Source organism: Myxocyprinus asiaticus, chromosome 49 (genome assembly GCF_019703515.2).
Source record: "Myxocyprinus asiaticus isolate MX2 ecotype Aquarium Trade chromosome 49, UBuf_Myxa_2, whole genome shotgun sequence".
NCBI lineage: Eukaryota > Metazoa > Chordata > Actinopteri > Cypriniformes > Catostomidae > Myxocyprinus > Myxocyprinus asiaticus.
Window position 1 is genome coordinate 13,402,828 of NC_059392.1, and position 19,292 is coordinate 13,422,119.

Genomic DNA, 19,292 nt, shown 5'->3' on the forward strand with positions numbered 1-19,292 from the left:
TTTTCGCTCAACAATTTTAAAGGAATTTCCCGTGTTCAGTATCGACAGCTTTTGTGGCATGATACCGATTTGAATCACAAAATTTACTTGGACTTGCCCCTCCATTTCTTTAAAAATAGCAAAAATCTGGGTAACAGTGAGGCACTTACAGTGGAAGTCAATGGGGCCAATAGTTAAATGTTTAAATACTCACTGTATCAAAAGTATAGACACAAGACATAAACAATATGCGTTAACATGATTTAAGTGTGATAAAATCACTTACTAGCCTTTTCTGTGTAAAGTTATAGCCAATATTACAACTTCGTTGCCATGACGATGTGATGTCACCAAACCCTAAAATGACTGTAAAGATTTAGATTTAAATTACTTTCTTAAAGGAATATTCTGGGTTCAGTACAAGTTGATCTAAATCGACAACATTTGTGGCATAATATTGATTAACACAAAAAATGATTTCTACTCGTCCCTCCTTTTCTTTAAAAAAATTAAAAAAAAGCAAAAATGGAGGTTACAGTGAGGCACTTTCAATGGAAGTGAATGGCACCAATTTTTGGAGGGTTTAAAGGCAGAAATGTGAAACATATAATTTTATAGAAGCATTTACATTAATACTTCTGTAAAAACTAATGTATCATTTGAGCTGTAAAGTTGATTAAATTGTCATTTTTAATAGTCATTTTAGGGTTTGGGGGTTTGTTGACATTACATTGTCATGGTAACAAAGTTGTAAAATTGGCTATAACATTACAAAGAAAATGTTTGTGATTTTATCACACTAAAATCATGTTTACACACTTACCCTTATGACTTGTGCTTACACTTTTGAAACAGTGAGTATTTTAACATAAAAAAAAGTTGGCCCCATTGACTTCCATAGTTAGTGCCTCACTGGAAGCTCGATTTTTGCTTTTTTTTTTTTTAAGGAGTAATGAGTCTAAATGAATTTTCGTGGTAATCAGTATTATGCCACAAATGCTGTCGATTGAGTTTAACTTGTATTGAACCCGGACTGTTCCTTTAAAGTCAGAAACTGTAATCTGATTACAAGACATTAAAATGTAATATGCTGCACTACTTTTGTACAAAAATATTACAGTAGTTAATGACACCCATCAGTCTTCCTGTATGACCAGTATGAGAAATTGTAGCTGATCACGTAGATAAATAACTTAATTTTTAATACTGTTGTTATGCGACCTCATGCATTTTCAGGAGTGATTTCAGAAATATAATGAGTATCTTTGAAATGGCATACTACCATCAGGGATGAAGCATACGTATATACTGTGTAGTATGCACCAGGCAGAACATTAATATTTTATTCCAAACGTATCCAATGATATCCAGGGGTGTGCTCCATGTGGCCCTTGTTTAAAAACATATTCAAAATAGCGGCCATCATGCAGATTTTTATTCATCCTTCACGGATGCTTAAAAAAAAGCTTGGACTACGTTACATAGCACTAGAAACATGTTTATAATATGCATGATAAGCATGTTTTACAACATACAAGAAAATAATAGCATTTTAGGTGAACCTATTTAGGTTTTTTCCCTAATCAATATGCAGATGCAAATTGTTAACAGACAACCAACAGAACGTCTACAGGATTTAGTGAAAGTCCATAGACAAAAGTTATTCAAATCCATACCAGACAGATGCTTAATGATGATAAAATTTCACGATCTCTTGCTGAATGGCTTAATTCATAGTGGGTGTTCTTGATCAATGCAAAAGCAGATTTCTTTTTTACATTTTCCTTTTTCATAAAAAAAAAAAAAGAGTTTCACTCATAAAAGTCAGCTACACAGTACAAGCACAAGTCTTGAAATACATTTGGACTTTAATGTTTTCCCCTACATGTCTGTATGGCTCTAAAATAAAAGTTTCTCCCTCGGTTGAACTAATGTGGTTAGTGCGGAATCATTTCCACATCAAACATTCTATTAAGGCTTGTCTGCCTCATGACGTCTTTGATTCAAAAGTGCTAACAATGTTCATATCAAATTTTATGTACAACACGAAAACTCATGTAGCTCACAAAAATGGGCAGACAAAACGTAACACAAATGAATGAAGGAAGCCAGAGTGTGTTTGTAAGTTTAAAAGAGGGATGCAGTCCAAAATCCATGTATCACTATCAGCAGTTCTCCATTCAGCTCTCATCAGACATCTGCTCTTCCTGTTCTTTGCTGTCATCTTTTACTGCTTCTGTCTCTGCCGCTGGATCGGGATCTGTGCAGTCATTGAGTGATTGCTGCTCTGCTGGGCTATCTGGATTAGGCCTGAAACACAAATACATACAAATCCAACATGAATCCCAATTTGCATACCATTCATGCTATACAGTATGTCAAATTACAATTAGTGCATCCCAAATCTTGGTATGCTGTAAATAGTACTTCAGTTGTTCTATAAATTGCTAACTTTTTTTTTTGGCGCAAGAACGCATTTGGTCTGAACGTCCCCTATTATTTTTTGAAAAACAGCATAAACAAGTGCCAGACGGACATCTTTGACCTTTGATTGTTTTTTCATTTTCTCACACTAGATGCGGTTTCAATTTGTTATATTCGCTATGCTGCATCTTAAAAACTTTGCGCAAGAACGCGTTCCGTCAGAACAGCCCCTAATTGTCTGAGAGGTTGCATCTCTAAATTCATCCCCTTTAAAGCATCATCACTACAACCATCAAAGCACAGCTTTTGTAAAAAATTCTATGCTTTCTACAATTAATTTGAAGACAATTACTGTCTGACCTTTAACGCATAATCCATGAATCTTGGTTTATTTGTTGAAAAACAGTGTTTTTTTCAGTGTCTTGCATCATGTTATTTAGACGCTGTGTCGAGCTGTGTTCTATTCTATAAATTGCGCTGCATCTAACTTTTTCTGCATGAATGCATTTGGTGTGAACGTCCCCTTTTATATGTTGAAAAGCAGCATAATATGTGGCAGACGGACATCTTTGACCATTGCGCCATGTCCCAGTTGACTGTTTATTCATTACCTTGCGCAGGAGCGCCACGTTTTTTTGGACGCAGTGTCAAGTTTTTAATATTCGTTATGCTGCGTCTAACTTGGTTTTTGTTTTTTTGCAATTCATTTGAAAACAATCGGTTGGACCTGTTACGCATAATCCATGGGTCTCTATTTATTTATTGAAAAACAGCATAAATATGCGCTAGACAGATGTCTTTGAATTGTGGCACGTTTTGCTGTTTTTTTCCCCCCAGCATCTTGCACAGGAGTGCAATGTTTTGTAGACGCCGTGTCAAGTTGTTTTGTTCTAGCCGTTGCGTTGCATCTAACTTTTTTGCGCATGAACGCATTTGGTCTGTACGGACCCTTTTAATTGTTGAAAAACAACATAAATATGCGCTAGACATACAATATTGACCATTGCGCTACATCTCGCTATGGGTCTCTATTTATCTGTTGAAAAACAGCGTAAATATGCGCTAGATGGATGTCTTTGACTGCTGCGCAATGTCTCGCTGTTCTTTTTCAGCGTCTCACGCACAAGTTGATATTTGTTCCATCTGTTGAGTGGCATATAACTTTTCTGGCACAAGAACGCAAGACATTTGGTGCGAATGGACCCTTTTATTTGCTGAAAATACAACTGACATTTTTGACCATTGCGCTACGTCTCGCAATTTTTTCTAGCGTTTTGCGCAGGAGCGCCAGCGTTTTTTTATATTCGTTATGCTGCGTCCAAAATGTTTTTTTGCAAAAACGCGTTCAATCAGAAAAGCCCTAATAGTCTGACAACTTGCGTCTCTAAATTGATCCCCTTTGTAGCATCTCCCCTACAACCATCAAAGCATGGGCATCTCTGTTTATTGGTTCAATATCTGTCAGCTATCCTATTTATGGTCTGCACTTATCATCCATATACATGTCCATGAAATGTGTCTGATTGGTGTCTGGTGCACATGACCATAAACTGTTTACTGTGGACATCTAAGATGATCTCCAAGTTTATTTCTTACAACCCAAAACTCTTTGGGAGAACTATGAACTAGCGAGTTGCACATGAATCTGGCAATGGAGATATGCTTCACCCTTTCACCTTAGCAGAAAAATTTAAATTCAAATTTAGCCAAAGATGTGGGAAACATGTCCTAACATAAAAAATAAATAAACAAATTGTTCAAAGACAATAAAAGGCAATCTCTAGACAATCTTCACCTGATGGTGTTTGGGGGTTTGTTCTCATCCTGTTTCTCTATGTCTGTGGGTTTTGAATTACTTTCAGAATCAGAAACGTCTTTTATCTCATTCTCCGACTCCCCGTTCACCGGTTTGGAGTCTGCTGGAGGGAAGATACAATGAAAGGTCAACCAAAATGAAGGTAAATTATCCTAGCGTTAAGCACATTTTAAAATTTGTTTCCATTACTTGAACTAATGTAAAACAGATAGTTTGTAAAACTGTCAAGAGTATTTCACCGGTGTTTTCTGTGTCTTTTGCAATGCATTCTTGGTTTTTTTCATCTGGTTTTGGTTTACTGGACTCGGTCTTGCCAACAAACTGGAGTTTCAACTTGTTGTAGACATGAGAGGCCTTTTCCATAACTGCACTGCTTGCCTTGTACCGGCGAATCTATAAGACAAAACACAGTCAGGACACGGAATAGTGTGCATTTGTTAATGTATATGATTCATTTTAGACATTCAAAATTAAATTCTGAAAAAGAAAAAGATATTTACTTTTATACAATACGTAAAGAAAAACCGTAAAATGCTTAAGTGTGGCTTTCAGGTTAATTTGAGGAGATTACCTTTTTGAGTGTGGCAATAACATCAACATTTTTCTGTAAGATGTGAGAGGTCACTTGTACAGAGCCAAGCTCCTCCAAGGCCTGTAGACACTTCTCAATATCCTGAAGGTTGAAGGGAAGTAGAAAATAAATCAATAAATAAAAAAAATGACACTAGGGGATTGACACTCAAGGAAGCAATAACACATTTGCCATAAACAGTATTTTTCCATTTAGAAGTCATTAGAATCTGTTGTTGAAAAGCTGACAAATGAGCCCTGGCAATTTTCAAAAAAGTTCCGTATTGAAGCTTGGTGTGAAAACATCCAGAAAAAAGAAACGGTTCAAAGAACAAAACCCAAAAACAAATTATTTTTATTGCAGTATGTAATAGAGAACGGGAACAAAATCCCTTCAAATTTTTCCTGAGTTTTTGTGTGCTAGTAACCAATTTTTCATGAAACAAAATAATTTTTCACTGTAAAGTTTCAGAATTACACCACCTCTCAACACCCAAATACGCTTTTATTGCCCACGTGTAAATGGTTACCATTTGTAGAGAAGGCCACAGACAATACAAATGCTCAGAACGAACCAAAATGAAAAACATTTAGTTTCTAATCATTTACATTTAGTCATTTAGCAGATGCTTTTATCCAAAAATCACTTACAAAATTAGGAACATATGGTAAGCAATTAATCATACAAAAGTTAAAAATATCCTTAGTATCACACTACTAAGTTCTATTCTTAGCTGGAGTAGTACAGAAGTTAGAGCAGAAGAAATATACATAAGAATATATATATATATATATATATATATATATATATATATATATATATATATATATATATATACACTCACTCACTGATTACTTTATTAAGAACACCTGTACACCTACCTATTCAAGTGATTATCTAATCTGCCAATCGTGTGGTAGCAGTGCAATGCATAAAATCATTCAGATATGGGTCAGGAGCTTCAGTTACTGTTCACATCAACCATCAGAATGGGGGAAAAATGTGATCTCAGTGATTTCGACCGTGGCATGACTGTTGGTGCCAGACACGCTGGTTTGAGTATTTCTGTAACTGCTGATCTCCTGGGATTTTCACGCACAACAGTCTCTAGAATTTACTTCGAATCATGCCAAAAACAAAAAAACATCCAGTGAGCGGCAGTTCTATGGATGGAAACGCCTTGTTGATGAGAGAGGTCAATGAAGAATGGCCAGACTGGTTTGAGCTGACAGAAAGGCTACAGTAACTCAGATAACCACTCTGTACAATTGTAGTGAGAAGAATAGCATCTCAGAATGCACAACATGTTGAACCTTGAGGCGGATAGGCTACAACAGCAGAAGACCACGTTTTTCCATAGTGTTCCTAATAAAGTGCTCAGTGAGTATATATAATTTTTTTAAATTATTTATAAATATAGAACAGAAGTGCCTTGTGTTTATGGACTGCTTAAATGCTTATGGAAGAAATGTGTCTTTTTGAATGTTGAGAAGGTCTCAACAGATCGGGTAGGGGTTGGAAGCACATTCTACCTCTGAGAAACAGAGAATGTGAATGATCTGGAGAGCAACTTTGTGCCATGTTGCAATGGAACCACCAGGCTCATTCTTTGATCTAATCACGAATTAGGTAAAGAAGCCATTCGAGTCCTCTTCCGTTAATATGCGCTCATTTACATATGCTCTTACAAAACTGCCAGTTTTCTTAAAGAGACAGTATCGATTTTTAATATGTGTTCTACAAATCAATGTAAATACTTGTAAATAGTATAAATTATATTTTAACAAATAAACATGAAACAAAATATAATATATGCATTATAATATTGTATTTGTTGATGGAATACATGGACTTGTGCATTTTTAAAAAGATAAAATGTGATCAAAATTAAGAAAAACAAATAAAATATAATTTGTAAATAAATATTTTCATAAATGTACCTAGTTAGAAGGTCCTCTGTATAATTAACAGCATTAGATGGGAGAACATTTCTTATATATGCGAGCACAATGGACATTACAACTGAAATTTACCCCTAAGATTATCGAATCGAAAGCTTGTGAATTGGAACAGAATCAAATCAGGAAATATGTATCAATGCCCAGCCCTATTAGACATGCAAGACAGCCCATGTCTGAGTGTGCCTGGAGTTGACTGTCCTAAAGAGAAGCACAAAGCAGTCATAGTGCAGCCTGTGGTCAAAAGAGTATACTTTGAAAGGCTGAGCGCTTGACTGCACAACATGGGATGGCACACAGCCTTTAGACTATTAGGATGCTAAAACCCTCTCTGTGAAGTCGCATTTTTAAATTCATCCCCTTTTAAAAGCACCATAGCTAAAATTGCAAGATAGACTTTTCCAGTAATTTATGGAATGCAAAAGGTTCATTCAAAAATACAGACAGATGGGCAGTAGGGTTGTCAGTACTTACTGGGTTGTCAACCTTCAGTGCAAACTTGATGTCTGTGTGGAGCTTCTGTAGTTTCTCTTCAGGAGAGGGTTCTGAATTTAAATAGAGCAAGAGAAACCACAGTTTAAAGCCTGTTTGAATTAAATTTTTTAAAAGTTACTGAAAATGACTACGGCATAAGTATGTTTTATGGGATTTAGACCTTTTTTCTTCTCGACTTTCTTCTCAGGTGGACGCACTGGTTTCCTTTTTGGCTTCTCAGGCTTAGGCCTTTAGAGAAGGAATGAATTGTCCATTAGACTGGAGAAATCTAGTCTTGGCACATCAAACAGTAAATGTCCAGATGTTGTCACCTCGCTTTGTGTTTCTCCTCCGATCTCTGTGGCTTCTTTTCTTTTATCTGCCTCTCCTTTTTCACTTTCACCTCCTTCCCTTTCTTTTGTCGCCCTTTCTGGCTGTCTTGACGCTTGGAAGATTTTTTCACCTAAAGAGTAAAAAGTAACATGCTCAATTTCTGTTCTAACTCAATTTTGACAAAATGTGTAGTTAATGCGTTTTGCCTTTGCAGGACAGTATTGTATAAACGGTTAGGGGAATTATGATGGCTAACCTCAGAAGGTGGAGGTGAATCGGAGTCTGACGGTGCAGGGATGGGGGGAGGTGGAGGTTTCTTGGATTTTTTAAGAGGGTGATCGTCCACATCTTCGTCCGAGCTGCTGCTGCTACTGCTGCTACTACTGCTGTCTTTCCTGCCTTTGGTCTCCTTTTCCTTCTTTCTTTTCTCCTCCTCTTCTTTCTCTTGCTCCCGGAGCCGGCGGAGCTCCTCGGCTTCCTCCTTCTTCCTTTTCTCCTCAAGTTCCCTCTGTCGCTCCTCATCTCTCTTCTTCCACTCGCTGACACGGTCCGTCTCGCTGTCACTGCAAATAAAAAAGACAAACCCAAACAGTCACCTATGTGGTCTTCATCCATTCACAAAATGCTTCCAATGGATGTTCTTGCAATGAAGGAAAAAAAGACAAATGAAAAGAAAAACCACACTCACCTATCGCTATCTGAAGATGTAGAAGGCGCTCTCTGTGGAGCTGGTTTGGCTTTCCTTCCTCGTGGCTTTGGTGGAGGTTTCTCAGCTTGGAAAATGACACAAAAAGAAAAGTGTCCTTTAGCATTCTGATGTACTTGTCTAGGTTTCCTGATATCTGAGCACACCTCGGGTGAGGTTTCCACTCATTGTGATGCTCTTCAACGCAATTACTCAACCATTAAAACTAATAATATGTTAGGAACGTGCTGAGTTCAAGTTGCAAAGCGTGCATTCTCACCTTTCTTGCGCCCTTGCGGGCCTTTTCTGGGAGGAGGTTCTGAATCAGAGTCGGATTTGGATCCAGATTGCGATTCGGATCCAGAAACGGCTGGTCGTGGCTTCTCGTCTTCTGAGCCACTCCCGGCGGCCCTCTGATCAGACTGGGAGGCCGAATCTGAATCGGAGCCTGATGACGCCTTCTTAAATGGCACAAAAACAATACATTACCATAAGTACATTGTAATAAATTATGAACCTCAAAGACATGCATCAATGGATCTCTTCTCACCTTCCCTCTGCCTCTGCCAGCTGGCTTCTTGCCGCCTCGACCGCCTGCCTCTTTCTGTGGTGTGAAATCCTAGCGAATACATTAGTAGCTTATTACTACATTAATAACATTATTACAAGAAGAATGGAGTATTATTATAACTGCTCAACTGTTAAAGCTGACACATATTATCTGTGTTTAAAAATCTACCCAGACACTATTTTTGGGGATCAATAGCACAAAAAGGTTTAAACTGAACCCCCAAAGTAAAGTCAAAGTAATATAATTAAGCCAGTGTTTGTGCATTGTCAAGAAAAAAGGAAGATTCCCCACAGCAGAATACCTGGTCACTGTTTTTGCCAGAATCCGAGTCAGAACTTGGCGATGGTTCTGGTTCTGATGGAGATCCACTGTCCTCACCATCTCGATTGCTGGGCGATGCTCGTGTTCTCTTCACCGGCGGCCTCTGTAAATTTAAAGACTGTCAATATTCCTTTATTTCAATGACAAATATTCACACCAATGTACAAGCTAATGTTCTACACACTCTAAACACTGCACACTGATTACTCTACAATCACTAAGTTTATAATCTTATGTTAAAGGAATTTTCCAGGTTTAATACAAGTTAAGCTCAATTGACAGCATGTGTCAATGTTGATTATTGGGCTGGGGGAAAAAAAAATCAATTCTGTTACATATCGCGATTCTTGACAAACGCTTTTTAAGATCGTCTCCCTAATGAATTTTTTTTTTTTTTTTTATACAATAAAAAAAAAAAAAAAAAAAAAATACACGTTTATATGAATGCTAATACAATAATTGATAGATAAATGTAGGAAGGTATATTTGTGTAGTTCCACACGAACAGGTTTTCTCTCTGAGAAGTTTTGTCTCTGTTTCTTTACATTTAGTCCTTTAATGCACCGCTGCTACGGCCATCAAAGCGCCACTTGTTCACTGTCGGATGTCAAAATCCTCTGCTGTGATCAATGTTCCTGTTATTATGCATAATCCAAACATTTATTTGTGAGGTACTGTGGGGACTATTTGTCTGAAGACATTCTGCAGATTCTGTCAGACACTGCTTTAATAAAACGTTTAGCTGTAAAAAGACTTATTAAACTGTTGGACACCGTAAACTACATGTCATGCCCCCACAATATTTATAATATAAAATAAAACGTACTCTTTTATATATGCGTTTGTGTGTGTGTATAAAAATATAGTATCACCCCGTGCCGGATTATCACTGAAACAATCTGCTCACCTGAACTATAACGCGATGGGTGAATGACATGAGAAGATGCCCACAGGTGTCCTACAGAGATATTTTTAGTGACTTTGTGCTGTATCTTGGAGTTCCATGAGCACAAAGGCATATCAGTACATCCACAGCGTGAAGGTAGGATCTTGTGTATTTATGAATGAATTACTCTTGTTTTAAATTCTCCCCCCTCTGCTTACAGTTGTTATGACATCCCCTGAATACTTTAAAGTACTCATGATAACATTTGGCAACTCTATAACCTGTAAATTAGCTAATTACACTTTGACATCAACACCATAGAAATCTATATAGAATATGCAAGATGGTTGCGTGCTAGTTTCTCTGACGCATAAGGTGTTCCATGGGCACTAACTAGTCGACAAATTGATTGGTAGTTTTAAATTGGTAGTTTTACACATCCCTACTTTTAACCTGCAAATTCTGTATTACAGGGTGAAACTGTCATTTCAGACATAACTGTCCTTCAATAGACATTTCTTACTGAGAAAGAAGAAATTAACACAGTTTGTATCTTTTTTTTATGCTGTTTTTATATCAAAACATCAAATTGCAATACTTTAAAAATCGCAATGCACATCAAATCAGCATGGAAATATCATTGTAATATCGAATTGGAAGGTCTATGGAAATTCCCAGACCTAGTTGATTACCACAAAAATGACTTTGACTCGTCTGTCCTTGTCTTTTTTTTTTTTTTTTTATCCCCTTTTCTCTCCAATTTGGAATGCCCAATTCCCACTACTTAGTAGGTCCTCATAGTGGTGCGGTTACTCACCTCAATCCGGGCGGCGGAGGACAAGTCTCAGTTGAGTTAATCCGCGCATCTTATCACGTGGCTTGCTGTGCATGACATCACGGAGACTCACAACATGTGGAGGCTCATGCTACTCTCTGCGATCCACGCACAACTTATCACACGCCCCATTGAGAGCGAGAACCACTAATCGTGACCACGAGGAGGTTACCCCATGTGACTCTACCCTCCCTAGCAACCGGGCCAATTTGGTTGCTTAGGAGACCTGGCTGGAGTCACTCAGCACACCCTGGATTCGAACTCACGACTCCAGGGATGGTAGTCAGCATCAATACTCGCTGAGTTACCCAGGACTCAATAAGTCCGTCCTTGTCTTTAAAAAAAAAAAAAAAGAAGCAAAAATCGAGGTTAAAGTAAGGCACTTACAATGGAAATAAATGTGGCCAATTTTGGAGGGTTTAATTATAAAAAGCACTTACATTAATTCTACTGTTAAAACTTATTTTATTTGAGCTGTAAAGTTGTTTAAATCGTCATTATTACAGTCGTTTTAGGGTTTGTTGACATTACATCGTCATGGCAACGAAGATGTAAAATTGGCTATAACTTTACACAGAAAATGTTATTAAGTGATTGTATAACACTAAAATCATGTTAATACACATATTGTTTATGTCTTGTGGCTATACTTTTGAAACAGTGAGTATTTTAACATTAACGGATTGGTACCATTAACTTCCATTGTAAGTGCCTTTTTTTTAAAGAAAAGCAGAGACGAGTCGAAATAATTTTTTTGGTAATCAACATTATGCCACAAATGCTGTCGATTGAGCTCAACATGTTTTGAACCTGGAATATTACTTTAATGTAATGTTTTGTCCTCAAACTAAAACTAAAATATTGCATTAAGAGCTTTGAAAGGACAAATTTACAGCACCTGAAAGTGGTCAAATGGGTAATGCTTTAGCATGCCAGATAAGAGATGATAATGAGGATATGCTGTTGACAATATAGTAATGCAACAATTCAGATCTTCTCATCTGACAACTGAACATTGTTAGAGTGCATACTAATGGAGATCATGTTAGCCTTCACCATAGAGATGGTTTTAAGGAAGAAGTTTGTTTGGGTTTCGAAACCTTTGCAGCAGGAGCTTTCCGCTTCACGGCTACTTTTCTTTGATCTTCACTCCCAGAGTCGGAATCATCACTTGCTGTTTCAGCTTTGCTAGGCACCACTGCTTCTTCATCATCTTCTGCATCACTTGCTGCTGCAGGTTCATTGTCCTCGCTATCAGATGATGATGCAGGCTAAACATATGCAAGCGAGAGATAAAATGTAATGAATCAGTGTTTACTGTCATGAAACAGTGTATCAATTACAGATTATATGAGACAAAATCATCAAGTTAAATGTACCGCAGGTGCACTGTAAGAGGCATGAGGATTGTTTTGGATTTCCCACAAGCCTTCGTTGAACCCTTTCCTTTTGTTGGGCTTCCCGTACCGGTCTTGGAACTTTTCATACTCAAAAAGGTCTTTGGGTGCAAGGAATGCTCTAAATGGACAAAATAAAGTTAGAATCAGAAGTATATTTGATGATTAAATATGTCGATGGCATTCATCATGGCCTGGTCTAAGAGGGGCATTGCTCCCCTAGATTTTCCTTGTGCTGGCCAAAACAAAGGTGTTTTTGCGTTCGTTTCGGTGGTTCGTAACAGCACGCCAGGGGCAAACTTTCAGGAAAACTTTGTACCGGCTGCTAAACACCTTACTGCCTTGGTACACTTCATCGGTAGGTGTGACCTGAAGCTCCAGCTACTGGTGTAAACTTACCTACATCTGTACGATCCTTCGCATAGAGACATTTTCTAAAAATAAACGAATAAAATATACTCAAATACTCTTAAGTTCCCATTCACTCTGTTGTTTGTTATGCTGCTTCACTCATGTGCTGCCTGCACCCGAAGCCATTAACACATCTGCATAAAGTAAGGTATGCCTATCATCATTCTTTTGTCTGTATTTTGCCCATTAACACTCTTTTAAACACCAATCTTTGCATTTGTATCAGTGTCATCATAAACTACAATAAAAGTGTGTAATTGGCGCATATTATGGCCACGTATTGCGTGTTAGTGCAGTAGCGCCATTAGGCCTGTCGCGATTATGAAATAATCATCTGATCGCAGTTGTTTGAAATAACCACGATTATATTGGCGTTACGATATAATATCGATATTTAGGTCACGACACAATATTACTGTGGTTCTTTATTTTTGGTGTATTGCGATATATTGCAATATTTCACTCAATGTTTCTCATTCGTCTTCATCGGACTTAAGAGAACTGTTTCCAAATCAACAAATGCATTGTTAAATTTATATAAAAGTGCCAGTTTACAAAACAAGGCCAGTTTATTTCCTAATATCTATGTACAATGCAAAGCCATAAACATATAAAACCATAATGGCTCCCTATTTCTGTGGTTAGATCAATGAAGCTAGTCTTTCTGAAAATAAATTATAGTATTTATGAATACTAAACACTAGCCTAAACGAATAGTCTAAACACTTTAAAAACATTATATATTACAACACCGTTTCAATACACAAAAGTATAATAGATTTTACCTAAAAGGCTAGCCTATTTTATATGATACTAACATTTTTGTCAAAATAACTCAGTTAATGTTACTACTGTAAAATCGTAATAAATTTTAGTAAGGGAGGGTGATTGTGTAAAGCATGATAACTGCACCTTCTAAGGGACTGTTGTTGAATTCCTAGATCGATTTGGCAAAGATAATTTTTTTTCCCCCATCACCATAATATTAATGTGGAAAAATTTAAGTAATAATATCAATATTTGGCATGCAAATATTGATACAATATCACAAGGAAAACTATCATAACACTTTAAAATATTGCAATTTTTTCCCAACTCTATTGTGCACTTCAAATTCCAATCACATTTTAATGCCCAAATAAGGGAGTTTTAAGGCACATTTGTGCATATCATTGTTGAATTCTGAGTCTCACTGACCCACACTGCGGACGTCACCCCGAGCAGCTCATGAATTGCACGTGAAGTTTAATTGCTCTGATGCACGCGCCAAACTCCTGCATAAATATAAACAAGGTATAAACTTATCTTAAACTTTGATAGGGAACGTAAAGTGCTCTGGTTCCACTTTAATTTAACAATCATGTATTGGCAAATGTTCCTGAATCCTGGTCAATGCAGGACTGTTCATTCATACACTCAGTGTTAATGACATGCAGTGACACAGAGCCCACTTACTCTAATTTTATCATCTCCACAGAAATAAAGAATTTAGGACAGTAGTATTTTACCATTGAATACAATAGAATATTGCTATTTAGGTTGGCTGGGCTCCAAAAACAACAGTGTAAATGTAAAATGGACCAAGACTAAAGTTGACCAAAAAGAGAGACATATTTTTAGTATTATTTTTCATGTTTTAAAGACTTAAAAGGGAATCATATATCCCCATTTTATTATTTGATTTATATATTTGTAGATAAATATAAAAAACCTTAAGAAATATGAAAATTTGTTTGACAATTAATCATGAAAACCAAACATGAAATGATAATTGGAGTGATGTCTAAAAAAAAAGGCACTTCTAGTGCCACCTGTTGATACTTGAGGTCGTCAATTTCAGTATGTTACCCTGTGACAGTTGTTTCAAGAAGGGCATCGATTCGACGTACTTTTAACATGGAATTCAAAGACTTAAAGTTGAAGTCAGAAGTTTACATACACTTAGGTTGAAGTCATTAAAACAAATGTTTTTTAGCCACTCCACAGATTTAATATTAGCAAACTAGTCGTTTAGGACATCTACTTTGTGCATGACAAGTAATTTTTCCAACAATTGTTTACAGACAGATTGTTTCACTTTTAATTGACTATATCACAATTCCAGTGGGTCAGAAATGTACATACACTAAGTCAACTGTGCCTTTAAGCAGCTTGGAAAATTCCAGAAAATGATGTCAAGCCTTTAGACAATTAGCCTATTAGATTCTGAAAAGAGGTGTACTGAATTGGAGGTGTACCTGTGGATGTATTTTAAGGGCTACCTTCAAACTCAGTCCCTCTTTACTTGACATCATGGGAAAATCAAAATTAATCAGCCAAGACCTCAGAAAAAAAACTGTGTATCTCCACAAGTCTGTTTCATCCTTGGGAGCAATTTCCAAACGCCTGATTGTACCATGCTCATCTGTACAAACAATAGTATAAACACCATGGGACCACACAGCCATCATACCACTCAGGAAGGAGACGCATTCTGTCTCCTAGAGATTAACATAGTTTTGTGCGAAAAGTGCAAATCAATCCCAGAACAACAAGGGACCTCGTGAAGATGCTGGAGGAAACAGGTAGACAAGTATCTATATCCACAGTAAAACGAGTCCTATATCAACATAACCTGAAAGGCTGCTCAGCAAGGAAGAAGCCACTGCACCAAAACCGCCATAAAAAAGCCAGACTACAGTTTGCAAGTGCTCATGGGGACAAAGATCTTACTTTTGGAGAAAATGTCCTCTGGTTTAATGAAACAAAAATTGAACTGTTTGGCCATAATTACTATCGTTATGTTTGGAGGAAAAAGGGTGAGGCTTGCAAGCCGAAGATCACCATCCCAAACGTGAAGCATGGGGGTGGCAGCATCATGTTGTGGGGATGCTTTGCTACATGAGGGACTGGTGCACTTCACAAAATAGATGTCATCAAGAGGAAGGAAAATTATGTGGATATATTGAAGCAACATCTCAAGACATCAGCCAGGAAGTTAAAGCTCATCGCAAATGGGTCTTCCAAATGGACAATGACCCCAAGCATACCTCCAAAGTTGTGGCAAAATGGCTTAAGGACAACAAAGTCAAGGCATTGGAGTGGCCATCACAAAGCCCTGACCTCAATCCGACAGAAAATTTGTGGACCGAACTGAAAAAGCGTGTGCGAGCAAGGAGGCCTACAAACCTGACTCAGTTACAGCAGTTCTGTCTGGATGAATGGGCCAAAATTCAAGCAACTTATTGTAAGAAGCTTGTGGAAGGCTACCCAAAATGTTTGACCCAAGTTAAACAATTTAAAGGCAATTCTACTAAATACAAACAAAGTGTATGTAAACTTCTGACCCACTGGGAATGTGATGAAAGAAATAAAAGCTGAAATAAATCATTCTTTCTACTATTATTCTGACATTTCACATTCTTAAAATAAAGTAGTGATCCTAACTGACCTAAGACAAGGAATGTTTTCTTCGATTAAATGTCAAGAATTGTGAAAAACTGAGTTTAAATATATTTGGCTAAGGTGAATGTAAACGTCTGACTTCAACTGTACATGTAATAATTGCAAAATGCTACATGCAAAAAGTTATATTACAGGCAGCGCTAAACCTCATTAATGGCAGAAGTTGGGTTTTTTGGTCTCTAGACATGAAATAAAACCAAAAGTAATCTATCCATTTATTATCATTAATGACCAGGTGCTCATTAAAGTTCAGGGATACCTACGTTTCATGAGTCCCAAAGAAGAAAATGGGAATTTTATTAGGTGGTGGTTTCACAGCCCCCTCTGCTACATCTTCAATCTGGAGGAGAGAGAGAAATACAGATTTGATTTTAAAAAATGTCCTCCTGATCTCAGGCAAAAGATCTACATAGAAAGAAGGATCTTTATAGAATTTCCTATGACAATTACTTTGTCTGAATTATTATCTGACAATTACATTTTTAAGATATAATATAAACACAAATAAATTTCTTTGCATACAAGTTATGTTCTTTGCATCGGAAAACATGCTATTTATTTGAGACTGAACCAAAACACTTCCAAGCCCAAAGTGAAGTAAATAGTTCTACTGACCCAATATCAATCTCAAAACGATTCCAAATGCATGCAACACAAAATAAACATTGACTCTGCGATCATGCGATTTTAGCTGCGCCTACAGAGAAGCCAGTTAGCCTCATACATTCAATAATATGTAACAAATATATGAACTAAGTGGTTTGGAATTTAAAGCTACAGATAATACTTGTTTGTCTGCAGAATTTAAAATGCAAACGGAAAAATACAAAAGTAAGGCTGGTCATTGGTGCTGATGGGGGGGTGTGCTGGATGCGTGAGCTCCCCCGCTGCTGCGCTCACCCGGGCCGGCCAGTGGGGATATCCCTTCATTTTAGCAAAAACAAGATCGCCGGGCCGGAAGTTGTGCGGCATCTTGTCGTCCCTCTATGCACCGCTTCCTCGTTCGGCTAGTTTGTGTCCGTCTGCGGTCCGTTTTTCAGGCCGAACGTGAGACCCGCTTCGGATATAGTGCGCGAGGAAAGGCGGTTGGTTTCTGAAGCAGTTTCCGCCGATTCCATTTCTGTCAGCGGAAGTCCCTCCTCCTTGAGGTCAATGATTGGAGGAATGGACTGTCACTCTTTCTGTCTACCAATAGAAATGTACAATGTGTACGCCGCTAAAGACTTCAGTTTAATAGTATTATAACTACATTTGCATTGACCTGATAATAAAATGACAATTTTGAAAATGGTGTATATATTCATTCTAGACACTCAATATGTGTTATTAATGCAAATCTTGCGAATTAAACAACACATTGGGAGGACATTAAAATAATTGCAGACTTACAATATTTATACAATAAAAAATGCATTAATAATCATGGAATTGTGTATATATATATATATATATATATATATATATATATATACATTTTATTTTTATTAATTATGTAACTTAATTCTAAAACAATAATTTTCCAGCCTTATTCTATTCTTTAAAGAGGTAATTTTAATGGTCACATCAAATTTAAAGGGATATTCTGGGGTCAATACGAGTTAAGCTCAATCGATAGCATTTGAAGCATAATGTTGATAACCACAAAAATAAATTTGGTCTTACTCTTTTTTTATGTTATTTTATTTAAAAAAAAATAATAATAACAAAAAATGCACAAATCAGGGTTACAGTGAGGCACTTGGACAATGGAAGTGAATGGGGCCAGTCTGTAATGGTTAAAATACACAATTTTTCAAAAGTATAGCCAAATGACCCCAAAAAATATGTTTAAACATGAGTTTAGTGTGATATACACTATATTGCCAAAAGTATTCGCTCATCTGCCTTTAGACGCATATGAACTTAAGTGACATCCCATTCTTAATCCATAGGGTTTAATATGACGTCGGCCCACCCTTTGCAGCTATAACAGCTTCAACTCTTCTGGGAAGGCTTTCCACAAGGTTTAGGAGTGTGTTTATGGGAAATTTTGACCATTCTTCCAGAAGCACATTTGTGAGGTCAGACACTGATGTTGGACAAGAAGGCCTGGCTCGCAGTCTTCACTCTAATTCATCCCAAAGGTGCTCTATCGGGTTGAGGTCAGGACTCTGTGCAGGCCAGTCAAGTTCTTCCACACCAAACTCGCTCATCCATGTCTTTATGGACCTTGCTTTGTGCACTTGTGCACAGTCATGTTGGAACAGGAAGGGGCCATCCCCAAACTTTTCCCACAAAGTTGGGAGCATGGAATTGTCCAAAATCTCTTGGTATGCTGAAGCATTCAGAGTTCCTTTCACTGGAACTAAGGGGCCAAGCCCAGCTCCTGAAAAACAACCCCACACCATAATCCCTCCTCCACCAAACTTCACAGTTGGCACAATGCAGTCAGACAAGTACCGTTCTCCTGGCAACTGCCAAACCCAGATTCGTCCATCAGATTGCCAGATGGAGAAGTGTGATTCGTCACTCCAGAGAACACGTCTCCACTGCTCTAGAGTCCAGTGGTGGCGTGCTTTACACCACTGCATCCGACGCTTTGCATTGCACTTGGTGATGTATGGCTTGGATGCAGCTGCTCGGCCATGGAAACCCATTCCATGAAGCTCTCTTCGCACTGTTCTTGAGCTAATCTGAAGGCCACATGAACTTTGGAGGTCTGTAGCGATTGACTCTGCAGAAAGTTGGCGACCTCTGCGCACTATGCGCCTCAGCATCCGCTGACCCCGCTCTGTCATTTTACGAGGCCTACCACTTCGTAGTTGAGTTGCTGTCATTCCCAATCGCTTCCACTTTGTTATAATACCACTGACAGTTGACTGTAGAATATTTAGTAGCGAGGAAATTTCACAACTGGACTTGTTGCACAGGTGGCATCCTATCACAGTACCATGCTGGAATTCACTGAGCTCCTGAGAGCGGCCCATTCTTTCACAAATATTTTTAGAAGCAGTCTGCATGCCTAGGTGCTTCATTTTATACACCTGTGGCCATGGAAGTGATTTGAACACATGAATTCAATTATTTGGCAATATAGTGTATATATAGATCAGTGCATTAAACCCAGAATATTTCTTTAATTGGTTGTAATTGCACTCCCCTCCGCTTGATGTCGCTAAAAGTCAACCTTTGACGTCACAATCGCTTT

At 37.7% G+C, this 19,292-nt stretch overlaps 1 protein-coding gene across 3 annotated transcripts; it reads right to left on the reverse strand.

The window, feature by feature from the left end:
* Positions 1-1,214: 1,214 nt before the first annotated feature.
* On the reverse strand, positions 1,215-17,209 carry LOC127438427 (hepatoma-derived growth factor-related protein 2-like). 3 transcript variants are annotated; one of them, XM_051694010.1, is made up of 16 exons: positions 17,006-17,209; positions 16,369-16,445; positions 12,233-12,371; positions 11,954-12,124; positions 9,113-9,235; positions 8,791-8,859; positions 8,521-8,698; positions 8,244-8,328; positions 7,812-8,118; positions 7,555-7,685; positions 7,404-7,471; positions 7,223-7,293; positions 4,791-4,892; positions 4,459-4,612; positions 4,199-4,322; positions 1,215-2,289 (listed from the first exon to the last, which is right to left on the reverse strand). In XM_051694010.1, the coding sequence occupies exons 1-16, from the start codon at positions 17,075-17,077 to the stop codon at positions 2,160-2,162; spliced, it is 2,001 nt and encodes a 666-aa protein (XP_051549970.1). In that variant the 5' UTR covers positions 17,078-17,209; the 3' UTR covers positions 1,215-2,159. The 3 variants fall into 3 exon arrangements, with proteins under 3 accessions (XP_051549970.1, XP_051549969.1, XP_051549968.1); XM_051694009.1 differs by having other exon boundaries at positions 1,216-2,289; positions 4,199-4,319; positions 8,521-8,701; XM_051694008.1 differs by having other exon boundaries at positions 1,217-2,289; positions 8,521-8,701.
* Between the last annotated feature and the right edge of the window lie 2,083 nt (positions 17,210-19,292).